Source organism: Amborella trichopoda, chromosome 8 (assembly GCF_054954075.1).
Source record: "Amborella trichopoda isolate Santa Cruz 75 chromosome 8, AtrichopodaSantaCruz75HAP2 v2.0, whole genome shotgun sequence".
NCBI lineage: Eukaryota > Viridiplantae > Streptophyta > Magnoliopsida > Amborellales > Amborellaceae > Amborella > Amborella trichopoda.
In genome coordinates, this window is record NC_142343.1 from 30,672,216 (window position 1) to 30,696,687 (window position 24,472).

The 24,472-nt window shown below is 39.9% G+C and overlaps 1 protein-coding gene across 1 annotated transcript; it reads left to right on the forward strand.

The window, feature by feature from the left end:
• Positions 1–4,889: 4,889 nt before the first annotated feature.
• On the forward strand, positions 4,890–23,803 carry LOC18423641 (mitogen-activated protein kinase 4b). Its single transcript, XM_006828240.4, has 6 exons — positions 4,890–5,297; positions 11,291–11,420; positions 11,822–11,959; positions 22,184–22,516; positions 22,879–23,062; positions 23,197–23,803. Exons 1-6 carry the CDS (start codon positions 5,137–5,139, stop codon positions 23,364–23,366), a joined length of 1,116 nt encoding a protein of 371 aa, XP_006828303.1. The 5' UTR covers positions 4,890–5,136; the 3' UTR covers positions 23,367–23,803.
• The last annotated feature ends 669 nt before the right edge of the window (positions 23,804–24,472 follow it).

The window sequence follows — 24,472 nt, forward strand, 5'->3', positions numbered from 1 at the left end:
TGATGTTAGCATTGTTTGTAGAAAGTGAAATTGGCAATTTAGCATTATCAACATGTGAAGCTACAAAGTAGAATTCTATTTTTATAGAAAAGATACATGTCATTGGTTTTTTTGTCATCATTATTTATTAATCTATTTCGTTTTGTATATTACCAAGAAATGACCTGCAAAAACTACTACATGGTCTTCAAAGACAAACAGCCAGGGGTTTATGACTCTTTGGCGGAGTGCGAGCACCAACTGATATATTACTGGGATGCAGATCACAAGGGTTATGTAACTAAACAAGAAGGAGAAGAAGCTTTAATGCTCATATAAGGAAACACAGATTAAAGATACATGAAGTAATGAAATGTGATACATTTCCATGGCTATAACATAGAATAATATAGATCAAACACAAATGTAGAAATGTATCTTGAACAATATAATATGCACAATGTGTTTGCTTTCGTTGTAGTGGTAGTTGGAGTCGTCCTTTTTCTTTTTAAGAATTAAAACGCAACATACCATTTATGTGAGATGTACTTTGCTAGACATCGAAAAGTATTTGGTTTTTTTTTCATAATCATGCTCTCTTCCTGTGAATCTCTATCTATGTTATCTATATGATGTACTATTGACGTTGGAAAACACATTACATTGCCTTGCTTTTATGTGCTTCATGTAGTTAATTATCATTGTTGCAGCGGTTTAAAATTGCATTGATGTGAAGCATATGAATGGTCTCAAATATATACATACACTCAGAGATGTATGAATTTGGAAGTCACTCCTCTCATGTCATATTTCTCATCTGGTGGTCTTTATGGCCAAAAAGACCACCAGATGTAGATACACAATCTCTCTCTCTCACTCTCTCTCTTTGGAATTGGGTTGAACTATGTATATGATGTAATTGTTTTATGGGATGAATGGATATGATAAAATGTAGATATTGATAGTAATGGTGGTGGTCTCTCCAGCTAAAATGTTTTATGTTATGTAATTTGTGTGTGTAATCCTATGGTTTGATTTTCAAAAATCTTCGACATTGTATATATATGGGGAGAGTCTGAGGTCAACCCGCTAACTGACAGCTATAGCAAACGCTCAATGGCCTAGGTTGAATCTAGGCCGATTTAATGGTCACGACAGTATTTCATATTCGAATTTTAATTTTCTCTACAAATCTAAATCACTTAAACTTTGAAGCATCTATTCTTAAAAATAAGATAATCTAATAAAATTATCAAAAATGTAATTCACTCAATTTAAATAGAACAAAATAACCTTCAAAATTTCAGGGATATTTTGATCAATTTATTTTTATTGAATTATTATTTTTAAATATTTTTATCAGATGCTTCTTGATGTAAAAAAATATTAAAATCTAAATAAAAAATGCAGTCGTGACAGTCAGATCATCCCAGCTTCAATCTGGATCGTTGAGCTTACACTATTCCATTAGCCCAAGATCTATATATATATATATATATAGAGAGAGAGAGAGAGAGAGAGAGAGAGAGAGAGAGAGAGAGAGAGAGAGAGAGAGAGAGCAATGATATCATGCAACCGTTGTATAGTAATATGATGCAACAATATTAAAAAACCATCTTATAGCCATTTGTTTGATCCAAAATTTGAAATATACACTCTTTTCATTCTAAGGATCAATCACAAAAAAATAAAAAGTTGAAAACACAACCTAAAAAGTATTTTTTAGCCCAATTAATATAGGCCGTTCATTTTGGTGAGATACTTAGATCTAGATCTTAGTAGGATTTTTTTCATTTCCAATTTTTTTGGATGGATTTATTATTATTAGATGAACAATGTTAAAAAAGAAAAAAATGATTTTGAGTTTATAAAGGCTAAGATCCTGAAATTTACAAAATGAATGGTCTAGATTCATTTTTGGAGATGACGCGTTTTGACCATATCTAGGGTTTAATTTGTTTGGAGATTGATTATTGAGATGAAGAGAGTGTGTGTGAAAAATTTGGGGTCATTCAAATACCACAAACGTGGATTTCTAGAAGTGTCGTTGCATTATACTTTGATACAACTGTTGCATTGGATCATTGCCCATATATAAATAACTGAAGGGGAGAGAGTATAAAAAATGGACCTTAAAAAGATGGCAAGCTTTCTATACTCCCCGTACAGCATAAAACTTCTATACTTCCCCTTATCCAACCATCCATTCTGAATGGAAGGCTAAGATTGCCCCAATCACAATGTCATGTCTCTACACTATTTTATTTTTAATTTTTTTTCTTAAACTATTTTGATACCAAATTTTGGATGTCCAATCCTCTATTAAACTCGCACTAGCAAAAAATATATAAAAAAATATTTTTAATAAAATAAAATGACCAAAATGCCCCTAAAAATTTTAAGGGGTATTTTGGTCATTATATTTTATAAAAAAATTATTTTTAATATTTTTTATAGGTGCGGCACAATGAGAAGAAGACACGTACAAAATTTCATCTTTATACAATATGTATAAAAAAACTAAAAATAAAATACTTTGAGATGTCAAATCTAAGATCAAATGGTGAGAGCCTCCCTTGATCAAAATTGGACGGTTGAATGGTAAAAGAAGCATAGATCTTATATGCTATAGGGGAAGTATAGAAACCTTTCCCTTAGAAAAAAAGATCTAAACTATGTAATTTGTTTATCATGTTAAAATGTCATTTTTTCAAGAAATTGTTTTTACTAGACATATATTCATATGGAATGATCAACTTATGAACGACTGGCAAAACAACTTATTCACTTCTCCTTTTTTGTTTGTGTATGTGGGGTTTATGCTCATCATTCAATTGGAATTTACAAGTTAATGGTGGTAGTTATAGCAGCTATCAAAATACCAATTCTCTTCTCTTTCAAAATAAGATTAAAGAAATATGAAGCGTGTATTTTGTTGAACATGTTGAAGATCAGGAGTATCATTAATGTCTCCTTTATACATGACATACGCGCCCCATATCGTTAAAAAATTTATTTATTTTTACAGATTAATGATCTCTATATTATCTCTATATTAGATACTATATATTTCTTAAAAATTAGGGCCAAAATCTATTTCAAAAATAAATTATTAAGAAGTGGTGCATTTCTACATACAAGTCCGAGGACTAATAAAAACCCTGTCCTTTTCTCAATGAAAAACCCTTTTTCCTGTTTTCACAACCTTGTATCCTTTCAATTCCTCAATAAAATTACAGCTAAAGCTAAAAGGTTTCTCTATTTCACATCTCTCTTCCTTAAGGGTTTTTTTGGGAAAATTATAGATACCATGGATAGGCACGTCAACCTGTATTTTTTTTTACCACACCACTAACTTAAATATTATTTATTTTTGCATCTAAGGCCCAATAATAAAGTAGTTTTTTTGGAACGAAATGATCCACAATGAATAGCTCATTCCCATCCCTTCACTTTCTCTCAAGGCTTTCAAATTTTCAGAGATTTTCTCTCTTTAAAAAAAAGAAATTTGAGATAACTTGAAATTTGAGATAGTTTTTGTTTCTAAAAAAATTGAGATAGTTTCTCTTTAAAAATTAAAATTTGAGATAACATATTTCTTATAAAATTTCGAGATAGTTTCTCCCTCTGAAAATTTGAAATGCTAAAAGATTATGCCCTTCCTAGAGAGGATACTATCCAATACCTTCCTCAGGCAAAACACATGCTATGGATACCTTTTGGATCTTAAAATTTGGGGATGTAATCTTTACCAACCCATGGAATAATGTCGGCCCAAAAAAAATCTTAAATAAGCTCTCTATGTATTATAAAAAAATTATGCTCTAAGACTAAATAGCTGTCCAATTTATTTAGGGCTAGATCCAAGTGTTACAAAACTTAAAATTCAAAATTTTCTTTTAAAAATAACCATCAAGTATTATTATGTGTTTTCCAAAATTTTAGACTAAGTGAATTCTCATAAGTAGGTGTTTTGAGTGAGGGAGGAAATATGCAGTTTTCTCTCTTGAGAACATAATATATGCACTCATTTGAAATTTGATATATTTTTTCTCTCTATATTTTTAAATTTCAAGCACAGTAACTATTTTAAAGAGGGAAAAGTTTATATTGAGCTTAGGTTCTAAATAATCAAATTAGAGCCTACTTCAAAATTTTCACTATAAGAGGTTGTTTTGATACCCAAATATCATCAAATTGATCATCTCGACATCAAGATGTATGAACATGAGAAAAAAATGGATTTAAAGTTTTAGAAATAGTGGATCTTGTAACACTTTTTTGGACTGTCAATTTTTAAGATTTTCAAGTTTTCATAGATCTACTCGATCTATACTATTTTCAAAACTTTAAGTTTTATAATTAGAGATGAAAATATAATTTAAGGCTATCACAAAACTTTTTAGTATTGAAACTATATTTCTCGATACTATTTGAAGGTGGGCTCTAATTTGATTGTTTAGAAGCACAACTCTACACAAACTGTACTCAAATAAATATACGATGAATATTTTTACTTTCTTACTTTTAAGAGAGATACCAAAATAAATATTATTGGCGTGGGTAGCTTAATGTCAGAAGTATTGGGGTTAGCATATATTGAAAGTCTCTCTTACTCTCTCCGGCTCTCGAAGCAATCGGCGGCCACATTTGACAATGCCTGCCAAACCAAAAGTCAGTCTCTCTCTCTACAAGCTAAAAGTCAGTGTGTCTCTCTCTAACCCGTGTTCTCTTCTATGGACCGTGGACTATGGAAGTCTTCATCTTACTTTCCTTCTTTCTTCTTTTAGGACAAAAAAAAAAAAAAAAAAAAAAATTATTGATATTCGTTTTCTTTGACCAACCTTCCTCTTGTCAGTGGGGACCGCAATGGCCCATTTCTTTTATCCCCCCATTTCCATTCAAAAGCTAAGCGCTTTCTCTCTCTCTCTCTCTCTCGAAACTTTTTTAAATCTCTTTTTTTTATCACATTTCATTTTGAAACTTTCTCTGCAACTGAGCCGACTGATCTCCCAATTTTCTCCACAATTCCGTTCTATACCCACCATGCCTTTTCTTGATAAAAAGCTCAGTTTTTTCTTCCAAGTCCCTTCGTACAAGATGGCTTTAAGGTTTTAGGTTTTTGGGCTTTAGGGTTTTCTGACGTTGCAGAGGATAATGAACGCCAATTCTTCAAGTGGGGAAGGGAGTATGCAAGGGGTTGCCACTCATGGAGGGAGTTATGTACAGTACAATGTTCTTGGGAACCTTTTCGAGGTTTCTTCAAAGTATGTTCCCCCTATACAACCCATTGGTAGGGGTGCATATGGTATTGTCTGGTTAGTATCTGCATTTTTCTTGTCTTTAAGTTATTTTGTGAGGCGATTGTCCTTGTCTATTATGCTTCTGCTTGAGTTTTTGGGTGGAGTGATTGATGGACAATTCTTTTTTTATTAATACTATTTGAAATCTTTTGTGGCTTCTGGTTTGGTTGATTAATATTTTAGTTGTCAATTGATTGTCATCATCTGAGCCTTATCCCAACTATTTGGCGAAGTTGTCAATTAATTGTATAAGCCATTAATTCCTATGTTGATCTCATGTATGTCTTGATAGTCGTTTTTTTTTTTTTGTTTTTTAATAGAGTTTGTTTTCTTTAAGTTTAAGTGTGATGTATATTTGGTAGAACAAAATTTCGCATTTGGATTTTGCGTTGCTGTTCTAGTGCATACAACTTTGTTCGGCTTTGATTTTAATGACTTGGTGGTTCCTTTTGATGGCTTGAATATCAATGGCATGAACTGATTAGGGTGAGTTTTATTCTTGATCAAATTTCTTTTGGGTATGGTAAATATTAAGATGAATTGTTTGTTTAACAATAATCATTGTTTTTGGCTGCTCAAACTGGGAATCTAAACTTTCAACCAACCCCTTAGATCTGAGTTATTCACTAAAATTCCACCAAATGAACTGTATTCTCTTTAGCACAAGAAATTATATAATATGCGTAATACCCATGTCTTCCAATTGATATTGGATCATCAGTCTTTAAGTTCTGAGTTGCCTAAGTTTGGATGGGAAATATTGACAATCAGCCAAAGTCACAAAACAGTGTAAGTTTGTTAACAAAAATAGATGTGATTTTTATTAAAAGTTTGGAAAATATTTAAATTAACCATATAGTCAGTATGCCTCCTCAAGATCTCTCTGTCTTTCTCAGACGGATTGGGTTGCTCGATTTTGTTCAAGGAACCTTTTGAAATGCCCTGCATTTAAGTGAATTGTCAGAACTCAATAAAACTGCCCTGCATACCATTCTTACTGAACACTGTTCCAATGCGATAACTATATTTGGAACTTTTTTTTTTTAATTCATTTTATTATCAATAAAGATTCCTGCACAACTTGTGGAAAACTTGATCTAACTTGTTCAAATCTTAAGATCTGCTGTTCACTGATTTTGGCCATAGCTATCAGTTTCACTTTGTTTTAGCCCAAAAAGGCAACCCTTCTTCTTGGCTGATAGGCCAGAAAGTAAAGTCCCCTGAAATTCTTGGGCCCTTGTCTAGACATCTTTTGTGTGAGAGCCCAAATAGACCTTTGTGGTTCGAATCCACAATTGGTTTTTTTACCTTTTCCATATTGGTAATCAATTGGTCATCTACGGCAAGAAATTGGCTGTAAGCAAAATTTTCTCTGTTCTTTAGTGTTGGGTCGGGAAATCTACTCTTTTTTCCCCCCTTTTTTCTTAAACTAGGTTAGCTTAGGCTTAACCAAACAAATTCATTGGTTTAACATGGAAAGCGGTCTCTAGAAACTTTCCTCTAACTAAGATTTGAGGGTGGAGCCTATTTTTGTTGCAATATTTGTGATCATCGTATCATTGCCTATCATCATGAGTTGTTCTGATACTTCTCTTTCTTGACCATAATTTGTCTTAGCACTAGAACTTTTTAATTTTGAGGCTAACACTGAAATTAAGTATATTTGATAAGTGAATCTTATTTGTGCATAATAATGATTTTTTTTTTCATAGTTTTATAACTGTTAATGCAAATAATTGAATGCTTTCTGCTATTTGATGGATGTCTAAATGATTAACATCTTTCTCTTAGACTTATACCTTTTTTATTTTCTTTAGTTATATCCTTTCTCTATTACCAACCTTTTATTCATTAGCATGAATATTATATCTGGCTCTACCTAAATTAAGCAAATAGAAAATATTCTACGTAGAATTATCCAAACAAATGGGGACATATATATTCGCATATATGGAACCAAGGTTCAAGCCCTTTCTTTAGTGCTGCCGAACTTTTAGCCCAGCCAAAAAAACATATAGAACCAGAATGGTATAGCACTGTCTAGATCCAAATCCCATAGAGAGAGGGCTTCTAAACTCTCTCCTTGCCTTAGGAAATGATTATTGCATTTAGTCGTGGAGTATTCCAGCAAAAGTTTCCTGGTTAACAACTCCAGCTTCATGATCATTGATAGTGAATGGCGACTTGTTCAATGCCATCATGTGGGCCCAGCAAGAATATCTTTGGGATTGGCAAAACTCTCAAGCTAGACCATCAAGGAACTGCTTGTATACTTTTTAGGAGTGAGAAATGCAAGTAGCACGTAAGAAGGTCTTCCTTTCTTCCCAAAGCTATCTCCGATGATGCTAGTAAACCTTTTGGGGTGGGATTTCCTACATTACTACATTATTATCGAGCTTTAGGATGCCAGCTAGAGGCACTTGACAAGGTCGCGTCTAAGAGATTTGGTCTTTGCTAAGAACTATATGAAATCCCACCTTTAGAGCTTTTTCAGTTCTTAGGAGCAGAGGGAGATACTAAATAAGACAAACTGGAGATCACCTAATATCTGACCTCTAAAGCAATTGGTAAGCCACATTATTCCCTGAGAGTAGATCACCCTCTCAAAAACCGACTTATAGATTTAAGAGGGATTCATGACTTCAAAAATCCGTTTGGATACCTAGAAATATATTATCTGTGAAATATATTACTGGCGTAATACATTACTGCGTAATACATTACCTGCAAATGGATTGTTATTGTTTGGGTAGCATTTAGATGCAACCTGGGAAATACATTGCTACTGTTTGGTTATGTCTGGAAGAAATATGAGAAATGCATTACCAACATTGTACAAGCACTTGCCTATAAATTATCATTTCTTTCTTTTTTGTCACAAAATTCTACTGAAATGCGGAATTAAAGTCATCATCACACCATTCCAAATAGATTTTCTAATAATAACATCATCACCATTCTAGAGAGAGAGAGAGAGAGAAATAAAGGTATTAATAATAACTATTCCAAAGATAGAGAGAGTGCAAAGTATTGATCTTAATCACCATCATTTTAAAGGGAGAATGAGAACGTGAAATAAAATTGTCATTGTTCCAACAAGATTTACTAATGGTATCATACTCTGTTTAATTTCAGCAGCATTATGTATCATACTTTGATAATTTTAGCAGCATGTAGCTCACCTTGACTATAAAAAGAACGCACCGAAATTCATATCAAAGATTATCAAAATAATTCACTGTTGTTCATATCAGATATAACCTAAACTCCAAAGAAATTTCCTAAATTGTAGAGAGAGAGCCCATATCAGGATTTAGAAAAAGAGCTCGAAAAACTCAAGAGAGAGATTCCCAAATGATGAATCATACAAGAATCTCAAAAGAAATTCCATAGAGAGATACCCACACACAAAAACCAATTGTCATAACGAAAACCCAAAAAGAAAAACGATTGACCTTATGAAATAAATATTGGTAACTACTGTGTGATAACCTCATGATCAAGACTTCTGAAACCTTTCATAATTACTGATTTTATGTAAACTAAAATAACAAGAACGAGCCAAATCAACCTATAACTGTACTGATTTTATGGAAACAAGAGTAACAAAGAACGAACCAAATCAACTTAATCTTATCTGCTCAAATCAACCCCTTTGGCCTATAAAATATTTACTGTTGCAAGAATCTTTTACCCACCAAATCCTACTTTTATAGGGCATTAGAAGAAATGAAAGCCCTAAATTTTTTAGAGCAGATTTATGCCATAGAAAAATAGGTAAAACCCTAATTTTTTAACGCACACACAGATACAGAGAGAGAGAGAGAGAGAGAGAGAGAGATTGCTCTTACTTGGACACGGTAAGAGAGACAAATGCTTACTTCGAATAGGGTGAGAGAGGTTGCTCCAAGAGAGAGAAAAAGGCAACAGTTTTGCTCGAGGTTGCTCCAAGTTTGTTGTTTCGAGAGAGAGAGGTAGCAAATTTGCTCGTAGAGGTTACCTGCATGGCTTGCTTGTAGAGAGAATGAGCACAGAGAAGGGAGGCTCGAAGAGGGACAGAGAAGAGAGGTTGAGTTAGCAGCGAAGGGATTTGGGGAAATGGCGCATAAACAATTACCCGTCGCGCCCCGTAATTGATTTCTTAGCTTTCCCATGCGTAATGGTTTTCACGACATATGGGGAAATGACACGTAATCTATTTTCAATTCCTTACTCTTTAGGTGTACCCAAACACTGAAAATGCTAGATTTCCTTCTAATATGTTTCCTTGTAATGGATTTTCAGGTATTCAAACGACCCCTAAAAGTTGATGTAAGCACACAAAGAATCAAACAAACAGTCCTATTGCTATCTTGTGCAACAAAAAGAAAGTGAATTGATAAATGAAATGGAATCTTGGTATATTTATAGCATTGCATACTGAATAATTGGTGACCTAAGTAAACAACTATGTATAAGATCAAGGTAGAGAAGCAAAATAGAGTTATTTTAGTCCTAGACCAAGTGGCTATCCCTTAAAGTTTCATCAGAGCTCCAGAGCTCTATGTAGGTGATGACTTGTTGTTGGGCTTCATCCTACACTAGGTGGTTCTTATGAATGACCTTTCTTGAATTTGAGGCTTCATCCGAAGGATTTTTAAGAACCAATCTGTATTCTCACCAGATATTGTTAATCTTATCCATTCCCAAGGGGGGAGTACAAATTTAAAGGAATGTCTGGTCATGTAACTCATCTTTGAAGGTGTATTTTTGGAGCTCCATTAAGGATAATCCAGTGTTGAAGGATGTCGTGGTGCACCACTAAGGTGTCTACTATTCATGAAGGAGGGCGAAAAGGGTGTAATCGTCCAAGGCATTTCCTCTATGTTACCTTGACACTCCCAAATGGAAGACGTATCACATGTTGACAAACCCAGACACTGTGTTGAAAAATTTGAACTCGGTGCACAACTTAACCATATTGACTCACCAAATTGAACAGTGACTCTCAAAAACTTGGGTTACTTTCGCCCTTTTTCTTTTTTTTTTTTATTGTATGACGAGTCAAAAAAAAGCAATGTCACCAATGATGGGTTCCAAACCCAGCCTTTCACCAAGTCAGAACCACATTGCTACTTCTTTGGAGTTGCCATTGACTTGATTATATAACCCAAAAACAATTATATATCCTTAAACTCAGGCATAACGGAGTTTTTCACGTGTATGATGTAGCAACTTGCTGGGTTGGATTGACTCTTTGAGTTTTCTTTAGTTGAAAATTATTTTTTATTCACTGCCCAGACATGCCATTGACACACGTTCCATGCCTCTTGAGCATATTTTGTTATGCAAACTGGGATTGCTTCACCCATAAACATGGGTGGAAGTTTTCGTTAGACGTGTTTTCTATATTCCCACCCATGTGTTGGGTGAGAAAGCGAAAACATGTGTGCAAATAGCAATCCTTTTGAAATAATACTGACATGTTTATGCAATCTGTTGCTACATACAAAATGGGCCATCCAAGGCCAAAAGGCTCATTACAAGAGAGTGAGTGTCACTATAAGAGAAACATTGTTTGAAGTGCTGCATTTGGGGTTTCTTCAAGGGGTGCGATTACTTGCAATTCTTTATTATTGATAATGTGATCGTAATTGTATGTATTGATGTATCATAATTTTTTTGTGGATTTATGTCAATTGTATTTTTAAATATATTTTGATCTTGGTAAATATTCAGTAGCCCTGTTGTAGCCTTATAGCGTTGCAGATGCAGTATGTTGGGGATAAGAATACATAAAAGGAGTAGATATTACTTTGCAATGTTGATAAGTTATAGTTAACTATGTATCCATGTCATCTCATAATTCTCACATAACTTGTCTTATGCTTAGATGCCATCATTCTTGACATTTTCTTCACACTAATGAAATTCATTTAGTTTTTCACTATGCACTGTCCTTTAATCCCTATGATTATTTTTCATTAACATTTTTTAATAAACTAGTATTGCAATTTACCTTTCTATAGCTGCGCTCGGAATTCAGAAACCAATGAAGAAGTGGCTATCAAAAAAATTGGGAATGCCTTTGACAACAGAATTGATGCAAAGCGGACCCTTCGGGAGATTAAGCTCCTTCGCCATCTGGACCATGACAATGTACTTTCTATTATATTTTTGGACTATGCCTAGGCAATAGATGTCATGTTTCATTCTTTTCTGTTCTTATAGTTATTACATTTATTTGCTGTCTTTCTGTTATTTATTTTTCCGTCGTTCTGTTATCTATTACATTTATTTGCTGTTGTTATGTCACTGGTTTCAATTTTTGTGACAAAACTGCCACAAGTTTTGAGAAATTCAACTATAGAAGGTTTTAAAGATGACTTCTACAGTTACCTATGGAAGTGAAACATTTCAAAATAAATGGCACTCTTGCCCATTAATATAGCTCTTTAAGGTCACTTCTACTATAACTGATATACTATGATTACTGATTAAGGTTATGTGTTGTTCTTCTTTTGATTGAGCACTAAAGGATTGTTTTATTTTTCCTGCAGATAATTCAGATCAAGGACATCATACGGCCACCCCAAAGGGAAAACTTCAATGATGTATATATTGTATATGAGCTAATGGACACAGATCTCCATCAGATAATACGCTCTAATCAATGTTTGACTGATGATCACTGTCAGGTTTGCTAGATATTTTTTTGATTGACGTCCATTCGTGTTGGATAGTTTTATCATTCAATGAATTTCATTGTTGTAAAACCTTTTCATGAATATCAGTGCTCATAGCCACATGCACATATGAAGGTAGTTTAAAGTTATCCATTTTCCAAGATTGGTAGTTGTATTGTGATTGTTTAGTAATTACTGTCATTCTGCCTGATGTAAATGCTGACAACTAGTTTTTAGTTTGAAATAATGATTGTCTCCAAAATATTGTTGCTTATAAATTTGTCCTGAATTGGAAGATTCAAGCTGCATCAAATGGATTAGTGTCCAAATGTTTTATTAGAAAATAAAATATTCCCATTGAGTGTGGAGCAGGAGCATGATTTGAAGATTGGAGAAGATGCGCAATTTTGGGGTCCACATGGAATCTGTGGATGAGAGTGGGAGGTTTACCTTGGAATATCTGGTTTCTCAAGTTTTACTCGTCCCTAAAAAACTATTCACATGGAAGGGATTTTTAGTGAGGACACATCTCTTTGGAGTTGAAGCAGGTGCACAATGTAAGGGTTCACCAAGGAATCTATGAATTGATAGTGGGAGGTTTACAATGGAACTTATGGCTTCTCAAGTTTTAGTAATCCACGAAAGAACGACTCACATGGAAGGGGAGACTGATTCATAGCGAGGACAAATCCCATTGGCGTTTGGTAGCAAACTTGTAGATCAACTTATGGACCATCATAGCCACAATTTTTACCAAATCTATGTGTTATAGGGTATTTTTCGACACTTATATCCCCTGTGCGAATAAGGAAGAAGCTAATTGCGACTTAGGCTTGTGGGAACCAAAATGCCTGCAGATTATGAAAGCACTACTGAAATAAACCTTGATCTAGAGCGAATTTTGAAAGGTGATGGATTGGTTCCAAAAAGCATGTGGGGGTAGTCTTTGACTCCCTAAGAATACCTGCCAAGTCTCGTCAAGATTCAATGAAGCTAAGGTGGATCAGATGGAAAACCATTTTTCAAATTCGACCCCTGGCATGCTGAAAAAGCACCTCATAACTACATCCCTATCATCGGGGTTTTAGATGAGTACTAGACCGCTTTCGTTGGATTTAAAAGGTTCGAAAACCCCCAAATATCAAATTTCAGCACATTCAGACACTTCTGGATCGTTCTGAGGCTAACTTACCCAAAAAGGGTAGGTTATACACTATTCTGGTGTATCCTAGGTGAACCATGGAAACTGGGTCTTATGATTTCGGGATCATGTTCAAAAGGGCATAACTTTTCCATTTCAAGCCCAATCAAGCCCAAATTTCAGGAGGTTCTTTGTCTCGTTGGCACACACGTTTTAATATATGGCACGTCCTGTGACACGGTTTGAGACGGAAGAAATCCTAGAGAGAAGTCGCTCAAGAACTCATGTGTTGCAGATTTTTGCAAGAAGGGGTTTCGCTCAATCAAACCATCATATGACGAAGCCCTGACCTTGGATCGACTTGAAAACACGTCCGTTGTGACCGTGACGTTGAGGGGTTTGATTCAAAGTAAACATCACATGTGATAAAAGACTGAAAAGGCTGTATTTTGATGTTGCAAAAAGGGGATATTTTTCGGTGACCGGAATCCATATTCTGGCGACTTTCCCAATTAAGAAAGTGAGATCCGGCAATCCAATCGAGTCATTTTTTTCGCAAAATGACCATGGTGGCTTCCTTGTCATTCTATGATAAAAAGATTGAGCCAAAACGTCAAGAAATGGGCAAGATCTAAGATCTAAGATTGCAAATTTTCCATCTTTTACTGGATTTTGCCAAGAGCCCAAAGCTTTGATTCAAGGATCAAGTAATATGCCAAAACGATTGCCTCGTCGAGACCATCATTTTTGTGACATTATTTCCGTCGGGGGTTTGTCGAAAGGACTCGAAATGACCCCCGAATGATCAGCATAGCCCATGGTACCTTTTTGGGGACCATCTCCCCATTTCCAAGATTATGGGTAGGGGCAAAACGGGATTTAATTTTAAATCATGAAAAATGTAATTTTTAGCAATTAGGGTTAGTTTTGAGCATCCACCGTTGTTTCAAGGGGATGTTATATAAGCATCTCATGATCATTTGTAAAGGAGCAAATGAAAAACCATGAGCTTGAGGAGTTCAAATTTTTAATGAAATAGCTTGAGCTTTCTTTGTTTGTGATATTTTTTTGTCTCTACCCCCTTTCCCCCAAAGAGAGGAGAGAGAAAACATTCCCCATAAGAGACTATCCTTGGAACTTTCCATTTCCTACTGAGAACCCCTCACTTCCCACTTGGAACTCTCCACTCCCAACATAGCTCCCGGTCTAGTTCAAGGACCACAATAGGTAACCACTCACCCTTTTTCTATCATCTTCCTCTCTTTTCTCTCTCTTTCTTTCTCTTGCCCTTTCTTTTCTCTCTCGTCGCTCTCTTTCTCTCCCGTCCCTCTCTTTCTCTCCCTCTCGCTCTCTCTCTCTCCTTTCTCTCTCTTTCCCTCCTTTCTCTCTCGTCTTCCTCTCCTTTCTCTGTCTCTTTCCCTCTCTTTTCTATCTCTTCTCTCTCTCCCCCTCTCTTTTTTCTCTCATTCTCTCTTTTTCTCTCTCTCTCTCTCTCTCTCTCTCGACCCAATCGGAACATCGGCTAATGATCCCCTCTTCCCCCTCTCTTTCTCTCTCTCTTCCTTTCTCTTTTCTCTCTCTCTCGGCCGAGTCTGACTGGCGGCCCCTCTTCCCCCTCTCTTTCTCTCTTTTCTTTCTCTCTCTTGGTCCAGTCGGACCCGGTCCCCTCTCTTTTTTCTTTCTTTCTCTCTTTTCCCTCTCTCTCGGCTCAATAGCCACCGGTCCCCTTTCTTCCCCCCCTCTTTCTCTTCTCTCTCTCTTTTCTCCTCTCTCTCACTACCACCGGTCCCCTCTCTTCCCCCTCCTCTCTTTCTCTGCCTCCTCTCTCTCGCGCCTATCGGCATGGATCGACGGCTTAGCCCCTCTTCTCTCCCTATTTTTTCTACTCTTCTCTCTCTCTCCCACCGACTCGAATCGGCAGCTAAGATGTTGACCCCCCTCTCTTCTCTCTCTTTCTTCCTTCTCTCTCTCTCTTCTCCTCTCTCTCCCACCGGTTCGAATCGGCTGTCGATCCCCCTCTCTTCTCTCTCTTTCTTCTTTTTCTCTCTCTTCTCCTCTCCCTCACCACTGACTTGGATCGGCAGTTGGGCCGCTGGTCCCCTCTCTTCTCTCTCTTTCTTCTCCTCTCTCTCACCATCGACTCCCTCGCTCTCACCGGCACCACCGATCCCCTCTCTTCTCTCTCTTTCTTCTCTCTCTCTTCTCCTTTCTCACCACAGACTTCTTCATCCTTACCGGTGCCGTCAGTCCCCTCTCTCTTTCTCTCTCCCCTCTCTCTCGCCCACCGGCTCGGACCCACAGCTAAGCTGTCGGTCCCCCCTCTTCTCTCCCTTTCTTCCTCCTCTTCTCTCTCTCTCTCTCTCCCACCCCTCTCTTCTCTCTCTTTCTTTCTTCTCTCTATTCTTCTTCCTCGCCCTCACAGGCTCGAACTAGCAGCTAAGCCGTCGGTCCCCTCTCTCCCCCTGCTTTCTCTATCTTTCTCTCTCTCGCCCACTTGCTCGAATCAGCGGCTAAGCTGCCGACCACCTTCTCTCCCTTTCTTCCTCCTGTTCTCTCTCTCTCTCCCACCCCTCTTCTCTCTCTTTCTTTCTTCTCTCTCTTCTTTTCTCTCGCCCTCATCGGCTCGAACAGGCGGCTACGCCGTTGGTCCCCCTCTCCTCTCTCTTTTTCTCTCTTCTTTCTCTCTCTCTCTCCGTCACACTCACTGGCTCGGTTAATCACCAGTCCCCTCTCTTTTCTCTCCTCTCTCTTTCCCTCTCTTTCATTTCTCTCTCTCTCTTGCACTCTCTGCTTGGACCGGTGGCTAAGCTACTGGTCCCCTCTTCCCCCTCTCTTTTCTCTCTCTCTCTTGCACTCTCGGCTTGGACCAGTGGCTAAGCTGCTAGTCCCCTCTTCCCCCTCTCTTTTCTCTCTCCCCTCTTTTCTCTTTCTATTCTATCTCTCGCTTTCTTCCCCCTCTTTTCTCTCTCTCCCTCCACTTTCTCGCTTTCTTACACTCTCGGCTTGGACCGGTGGCTAAGCTGTCGGTTCCCTCTTCCCCCTCTCTTTTCTCTCTCCCCTCTTTCCTCTTTCTATTCTGTCTCTCGCTTTCTCTTGATTTCTCTCCTTTCCTCTCTTGTTCTCGCTCTCTCTCCTCTCTCTCTTTCTCTCTTTTCTCGTCCTCTCTCTCTTCTCTCTCCCTCGGTCTCTCTTCCTCCCTCTCTCTCTCAGTTTCTCTCTCTTCTTCCCCTTCTCTCGATTTCGCTCTCCTCTTCCTCTCTTCTCGTCTCTCTTTCTTGCTCTCTCTTCCTCTCTTTCTCGCTCCCTCTTTCTTCTCTCTCTCGATTTCTCTCTCTTCCTCTCTTCCTCCCTCTCTCGGTTTCTCTCTCCTCCTCTTCCTCTCTTCTCCTCTCTCTATCATGATCTGTCTCACTCTTTCTCTTTCTCCCCCTTCCGCCCTGATTTCCTCTCTCTCTCACTTCATCTTGATAATCTCTTACTCTTTCTCTTTTTCTTTCTCAACAATTCCCATTCTTTTCTCTTTCATCATTTCCTCTCTCTCTCTCTCACTTTATCTTGATAATCTCGGACTCACTCTTTTTCTTTCTCAACAATTCCCATTCTTTTCTCTTTCATCATTTCCTCTCTCTCTCTCTCTCACTTTATCTTGATAATCTCTGACTCTCTTTTTCTTTCTCAACAATTTCCATTCTTTTCTCTTTCATCATTGCATTTCTCTTTTATTTACACATATCATCATCATCATCACTCTCTTTACCCTTTATTTTAACATTATTACAAGGTTGTTTGTTAAGATGACTTCGAAAGGCTGTCAAGTTGATGAATAATCGTCCATTCTTATCTTCTTCATCTCCTTCACTTCCCTCATTTCACCTTTAATAAATTACCCATCTAACGAGAAGTTAGGGTCCTTTGACCCACTTGTCTAGCCATCTTACGCATGTGTGTTCATAAGGCGCAGAGTGCAGCAAGGGAGCTAGAGCCGAACCAACCTCAGGGTAGGGGGCTTTTCGTCGTGATCTAAGAAGGCGTCATCACATGCCCTAGCGTATCACAAACCCACCGTGAGGTAGGTCCCACCTCACACCTTATAATTCCCTCTCATTAGTTGGTACCTGCCCGCACAAGCACCACACGCACCGCAGTTTTCGAGAGAGCGATCTCGAGCCGGATCCCACATCTAGGTCCCTGCACGGTCTTCTGACCCGACCAGATCGAGACCCAACCAGCTTGACGACTCCATTGGGGACATCGCTGCCCCATCGTCAGCCTAGTTTGCTTGCTTAACATTTTGCACAACACACACACATCTTCAGGATTATTCAATCCCTACGTCCGAGTCGGGGACTTCATCATCTCTGCACTAGTGAGTTTGTCCCCTAGGGAAGGGGTTTCACGAACCTCGCTTCCTACTTTCCTCTTGAGTTTAGACCAGGCTTCGCGCTCTCGGGTTCTGACCCGGCTTGGGGTGAGAAGGGACTCCCAAGTCGCTTACTCCCCATCCACCGGTATTGATGGACAAGCCGTCGGTGTCACTTGCATTAGTGGCACAATGACCACCTCTCACCGTATTCACTCGGTGACTGGCAAGTCACTTGTCGGTCTTGCTACTCGGGGCAGCTGAAAGGCTACTTCCCTCTCTTCCGCAATTGGTAGATTACCTGCCATTGCCTATGAGGGTCGCCATACGGCCATCCCCCACCCTCAATCACTTCGAAATGCCAGTTTTCCTGGCAGTTTGACCCAAAGAGTAGGCTTCAAGGCCACTCCCTCTCACCCACTAGCTAAGACCAGCGGCTCACCCGCAAAGTCCACATCTCAGGGCAGCCTTAGGACTACCCCAGTCTACCACCACAAGCTGGGTCTTTTAGGACCTAGCCCCACACACGAAGGCAACCCAAAGGTCACCTCACCAAGCATGTTGCATTTGCATCACTCTGCTCCTGGTAGCTCGAAAGCTACATCCCGGAAAGCACACGGGCGATGACCTTGTCGTCAACCCCACTCGCACATGTTTGCGCACCCCGTGAGTAGTGGTCAAGGCCACTTCATCACACACACCTGCTTGTAAGATCGGCATTTCTGAAGCCGGGTCTTCTATCCGAGCCCGAGTCGACCCTCAAGTTACCCGAGAGCCCTTCACGTGCCGTGCACATGCACCCGACCCTCTGACTACCCATAACTCTAAGGGTAAAGGCTAGTGGTGCGCGCCTTCTCCCCCTTTTGCTTCGCTTGTTCCACCAAAACCACTAACCATGTAGTACTCGAAGACGTTTCCGCTGAGTACCCTCCTCTTATCTCCTCAACAATCCCATGCACCCACAGGTTCCTGAAGACAGGCGCGGGGCAAGCTCCAATGATCAAGAAGGTCAGGCATCCCCTGTGTCTTCCAGCCAAGCACGAACCACATAAGAGAGTTGAAGAACCGACTCCTTCAGGTCCTCATTCCTTGCCCTGACTGATGGAAGTAGCTTTGGCCTGCTTAAGGAGGGGCAAACGCTTACAATGCTGCTCGCAATTCCAGTTTTGGGAAAAAGTATATTGAAATCTGAGGATCAGGCACAAGAAAATTGTGCGAATCCCTCAGAAGAAGAAGTCCGAGAGACCGGTGGCACCTGAGCCCATCGACCTTTTAAAGGATAACCCCTTCTACCTGTTGCAGTCAGTGACGGAGTCCAAATCAAAAGGGAAAGAGCAGTGTATGGTCATTGAGGTCGTTGAAGATGGCTCGAGTCATCAAAACCCACGGTCCCAAGACCTTCGTGAATCGATGACAACCCGGTCTCTTAGTAGAACCAAATCTTAGTCGGGGCATACCCAACCCCTTCTGACTGGTCTCTCGGACCGGGTCACCCGATGTTACGACGCCCCAGCTATGCTCGAGACCTCCTTCCCCGAGGAGAGGGCTGAGGTCATGGTTATCAATCAAACCAAGGACGAGCCTCAAGATTGCATAGCCCAACTTGAAGTGGTCATTTATCAAATGATGGAGTGGCTTAATCAGGTAGAGAATGCCAGACCCCCGCAAAGTCATCCCATCATGGGGCCAGTTTGCCACAGATACTGCAGTCTGCGGACGAGGTGCTTAAGCAACCACCTCCTCCACTGGCATATGGTCATTCTCTCCCCACGGCGCCTTAAGCTCCTTCTCACCCAGTTACAAAAGCAGATATTGATGCTATGGTCAGTCGCAGATTACGAAATAGGTAAATTCCCGGGGTCCAAGAGACAACCCTCTATAGCAAGCCCTACCCTGCATTCATCGACTTATTGTCATTCCCAGCTAATTACCAAAAGGGGAGACTCCCAGTCTTTAATGGCACAAGCTCGCCTCATCAGCATATTGCACATTTTGTATCCGCATGCCAAGAAACGGCCTCAGATGGTAGGCTTCTCTGTCAGTTCATGGAAACACTAGACGAACCAGCATTTAGGTGGTATGCTCGCCTCCCACTGAACTCCGTTCGCTCCTGGGAGGAGATGGAGCACTTATTTTACAAGCGCTTCTATGAGGTTGAGAGGAAAATGCAGGCCATAGAGCTTCTTACCATGACCCAGGGCCCAGATGACCCCATAGATCAGTTCATCACCAGGTGGAAGGACTTGGCCATGTACCAAAGCAACCCCATGCCAGAAATATGTTGTGCAGATTTGTGTCCACAATATGTGTCCCGAGATCTCGTTGCGTGTTGAAGCCTCAAACCCCACCTCTATTTCGAATCTGATTTCTAAGGCAGTCCCTATAGAAAGCTTGTTCAAGCACCACGGTAGGGCCCCGTCGTAATCTTAGGTGGATTGCTTGTCCTCTTTCTCTAATGCTTCGAACTGGTCACCGGCTTCAAGGTCAATTTGGCCAAATCCAAAATGATTGGCTTGGCAGTCGATCCTCTCTTCACCCGGGCCCTTGTTGCCAAATGGGGATGTGGGGACTCCCTCCCTTCCACTTAACTCAGTCTGCCTCTTTGCCACAGCAAACCCAAACTCAGTCAGTGGAGCCACATCATAGATCGGTTTGACTGCAAACTGATCGCGTGGAAGGGGAGATTTTTATCTCCAGCAGGTAGAGTCACCCTCATCAAAGCTACCCTTTCCAATGTCCCCATTTAAAAGATATCCCTTTTTCATATGCCGCCCATCGCCTCGAACAACTGATGTGCAAATTCCTCTGGTCTGGCTCAAGGGAATCCAATAAGATTCACCTCATCTCCTAGCAAAAGGTTTGCAAACCCAAGGCCCTCGGTGGCTTGGGGATCCAAAACCTTCTACCCAATGACCTAGCCCTACTCGGAAAATGGTGGTGGTGGCTCGCCACCCAGGAGGGGCACCTTTGGCAATAGGTTCTTCGCCACAAATACCACATCAACAATGCCTCTTGAGTGCCCCAAACAGACCTTACAGCTCCTCCTCGGGGGTTTGGAGATCACTAACCTGGTGCCTAGACTATTTCAAAGCCCATATTCGCTTTCACCCCCACCATGGTGATAGAATCCTTTTCTTCCGACCTTTAGGCTGGACATACACTCTTGAGGAACCTCTTCCGCCTAGCCTATGCTTCAGTGGTGGATCTCTTTCCTTTTTTGGGCTCAGATCGCTCTTGGATTCCCAATTTTTGTATAGCCCTCCACGAGAGTGAGATCCCCTCCTTTCTCGAGCTCTCAACCATTCTCCACCCTCTCTACCTCCCTTCCCAGGGGGAGGATTCTATCATTTGGACTCCTTCCCCTAACTGAGTGATCTCAGTGGCCACCTTCTATCGTGTCCTTGACTTCCGCAGGACCTCCCCCCCCTGCCTCAGCCCATTGTCGCAACGGCATGGTTTTTATTCACCCCTCCGAGAATTCAGGTTTTCTTCTAGATAACATTGTCCGAATGAGCCCTCACTGTCGACCAGCTCCTATGCAGAGGAATGATAATCCCTAATTGTTGCGCAATGTGTAGGGAAGATTAGGAAAACAACTCCCACCTTTTTATCCATTGCAGCTTCGCGAGTCAATTGTGGGACAACCTCCTTGGCCTTTCCAAGTGGACCTAGGTCACCCCCATGTCAGTACCTGACTTTTCCAACAGTTGAATTTTCTCCCGTGGCCCAAATCTGGCACTTTGCTGGGGAAGGCCTCCGTCGCCGCAACTCTTTGGACCATTTGGAAGGAATGCAACCAAACGATCTTCCAGGGTAAATCCTCTCACCCCCGGGTGGGACTCCATCAGGTCCACTGTGATTTTTTGGGTTTCCAACCACAGCAGATTCAAGCTTTTACTGGCATTGAACTTCCTCCTCAATTGGCAAATGATGCTTCCCTTCAGGCCCCATCGTAATATCGTATTTTCTTGCCTCCCTGTGGTGCCCCCCGGAACTTGGCCAAATGAAACTCAATTTCGACGGTTGCTCTCTCGGCAACCACGAAGTAGCCATGCTCCCTTCCTTCGCCTCGCCCATTGGATGGGCTGACTCCACCACGGCCGAAGCCCTTGCCCCTTTGGAAGGCCTCACACTTTTCAACCCTTCTTGGAGTTCTTCCCTTGTGGTGGAATTAGACTCCAAAAATGTCACCACATGGGCCTCTAGAGAGGCCCCACCCCCATGGCAACTCATTTCGGTCTTTGACGAGATCTTCGACATTTGTAGGTATATACAGGTCTCATGGGTGCATATTTGGCGCCAGGCCAACCTAGCAGCAGACAATCTAGCTAAGCAAGGCGGTACCGAGGCTGAGAGCTAGCTCGTTCATACACTTATATACCCCCTGGTTTTTGGGTTTTTATGCTTGTATAGCATTTTTTGTTGATCAATACCCTCCGGGTGGTTTTTATACAGAACTCCCAACTTGTGGGTACCCATTTTTTGCAACATGTACGTCTCTCTTTATCAATACAAATGATAACACTATAAATATACTAATAATAAAAAATAAAAAAAATAGAAAAAAATAGAAAAACACAGACATGCACCACTCGATCACACACCAACAAACAGAAAGATATTTCTCTGTTATTCCAATGAAATGAATTTGTGGACATCACTGATATTTTTAATTGCTGCATCAACTTAAATTATTTTTGCAAAAATTCATTTCTCTTGTGTCCTTGCTCTGCAGTATTTCATGTATCAATTATTGCGTGGACTAAAATACATACATTCTGCCAACATTTTGCACCGAGATTTGAAACCCAGTAACCTGCTTCTCAATGCAAACTGTGACCTCAAAATATGCGACTTTGGGCTTGCAAGAACCACCTCTGAGACTGATTTTATGACAGAGTATGTTGTGACTCGTTGGTATCGGGCACCTGAACTACTTCTGAATTGCTCAGAATACACAGCTGCTATTGATATTTGGTCGGTAGGTTGCATATTCATGGAGATCATGAAGCGAGAGCCATTGTTTCCTGGTAAAGACTATGTCCAGCAATTAAGACTAATAACAGAGGTAAATGCTTATTACCATAGAGCGAATAAATTGATGGGAGAGTATACTATAATTGCTCATTTGAGCCATCACTGTCTGAATAAATGAGGGATGTGGTGGGAGAATGGGATGGGGAATTCAACATGGCCCCAGCATCCCACACTGTCGCCATCACGTTCTGTTATTTTATCAGATGGCAAGAATCCCAGTGAACTATGGTTTTCAATAGTCCATTGGGTTCTAGACTTCTAGTGTATTTTTCTTAGTTAATCCATGGGTTTAGTGTCCTTTGCAAATTTCAACTTTTTTGTAAGGTACTTTCTTATGTCTTGTGTATGGTTTTTAAGGGCCTGTTTTTATTAACTTCTTTATTCTCTGATTAGTTATTAGGATCACCAGAAGACTCTGATCTAGGGTTTCTAAGAAGTGACAATGCTCGGAGGTATGTGAGGCAACTACCCCATTTCCCAAAGCAGCCATTCTCCGAGAAATTCCCAGACTTGTCCCCTGAAGCCATTGACCTTGTAGAGAAAATGCTCGTGTTTGACCCTTGCAAGCGAATTAGTGGTATAACTCATTTCCTTTTTCTTTTCTGCTCCTGATTCGAAATGCCTTGTGCAATTTATTTTTGGTCTGATTAATTATTAATTGCCCAAAAAGAAATAAGGAAGAAGGTTTGGTTTTATGATATTTTTGTGCAGTTGAAGAGGCATTAAGGCACCCTTTTCTGTCAAGCCTTCACGAAATAAATGAAGAACCTATCTGCTCGTCTCCTTTCAATTTTGATTTTGAACAGGCTTCATTCACTGAGGAGGATATAAAGGAGCTTATATATAGGGAATCTTTGAGTTTCAATCCAGATATGAAGTAGTGGATGTATTTGAGTGCTCTTTAATCCTATTGATCGTTCCCCTTCCCTTTCTGTTCTTCGGTGTCCTGGTGAGTTACTGTTGTGGATCTGGATCAAGAAAGTTACATATTTAAATGCAATACTGTGTTGGGTATCGAATAGAGCGAAGCCAAGTGTTGCATAAAGAAAGAATTGTGTTTTCTTTATTTGCTTTGGTGATGGGAAGGTGTTATGCATATGTTGCAGTGGTTTGATATATGGGTTCTGGACTTCCGTGTTATGAAATAAGATGTTTGTTAGGTAAAAGATTATGGAGTCGTCATGGCCACCACACTTAAGTATGTTATTTATGTAACTATAGGGGAAGTACCCCCTTTATATGTCTTTCACATTTTCTACTTTGTATGCCTCAAGCATAACAATTGGGATATGGAAAAATGATATATTGATGAGCAAAACTGGATTAGTTGAGACCTATACATGCTAATTAAAGTACTGAATGTGAAAATAAGCAAATGAGCTATTATAATATACTCTCCCATCCAGTACTATAGCATCCTGGATATTAGATGCATGTGAAAATAAGCAAAAAGTACTGAATGCACCTCTTTCTCTAGAAATGGGAGCGGTTTTGGTGGCAGCGCGGCTTCACCCAGGGTGCTCTAATGGCATTTTTAAACTCCATATTTTCGATGAACTGAGGACCCGAATCAACTCTAATCAACCTGCAAATCTGCTTCTGCCCTATGAGATGGTTTTGGACGGCTTAAGAAGCTCCAAATCTGCTCGATTTGGTTGGACATTCCAGAGCATATCTTGAGATAATAGTCAAGATTGAGCACTTTTAAGGCTTCTTTTATTATATTTAGACCCATGATTTAGTTGGATAAGTGAATGGATTTACAAATTTTTGGGTACTCGAGTGCCTAGAGTCAATAGAGAAATGGGTGCGAATGTGGTCTGTATGCGAGTGGTAGATGCACTCTTGTGGGCTACATTGAAGCATCGTCAAACAACTTAGCTTTACTGGAGGTTAAGCAAAAAAGCAAAACAATGACATAAGCTTTGAATTGTGAAAATGGATCAATGATCTGGATCACCCATATAGAAAATCGATATGAATCGGT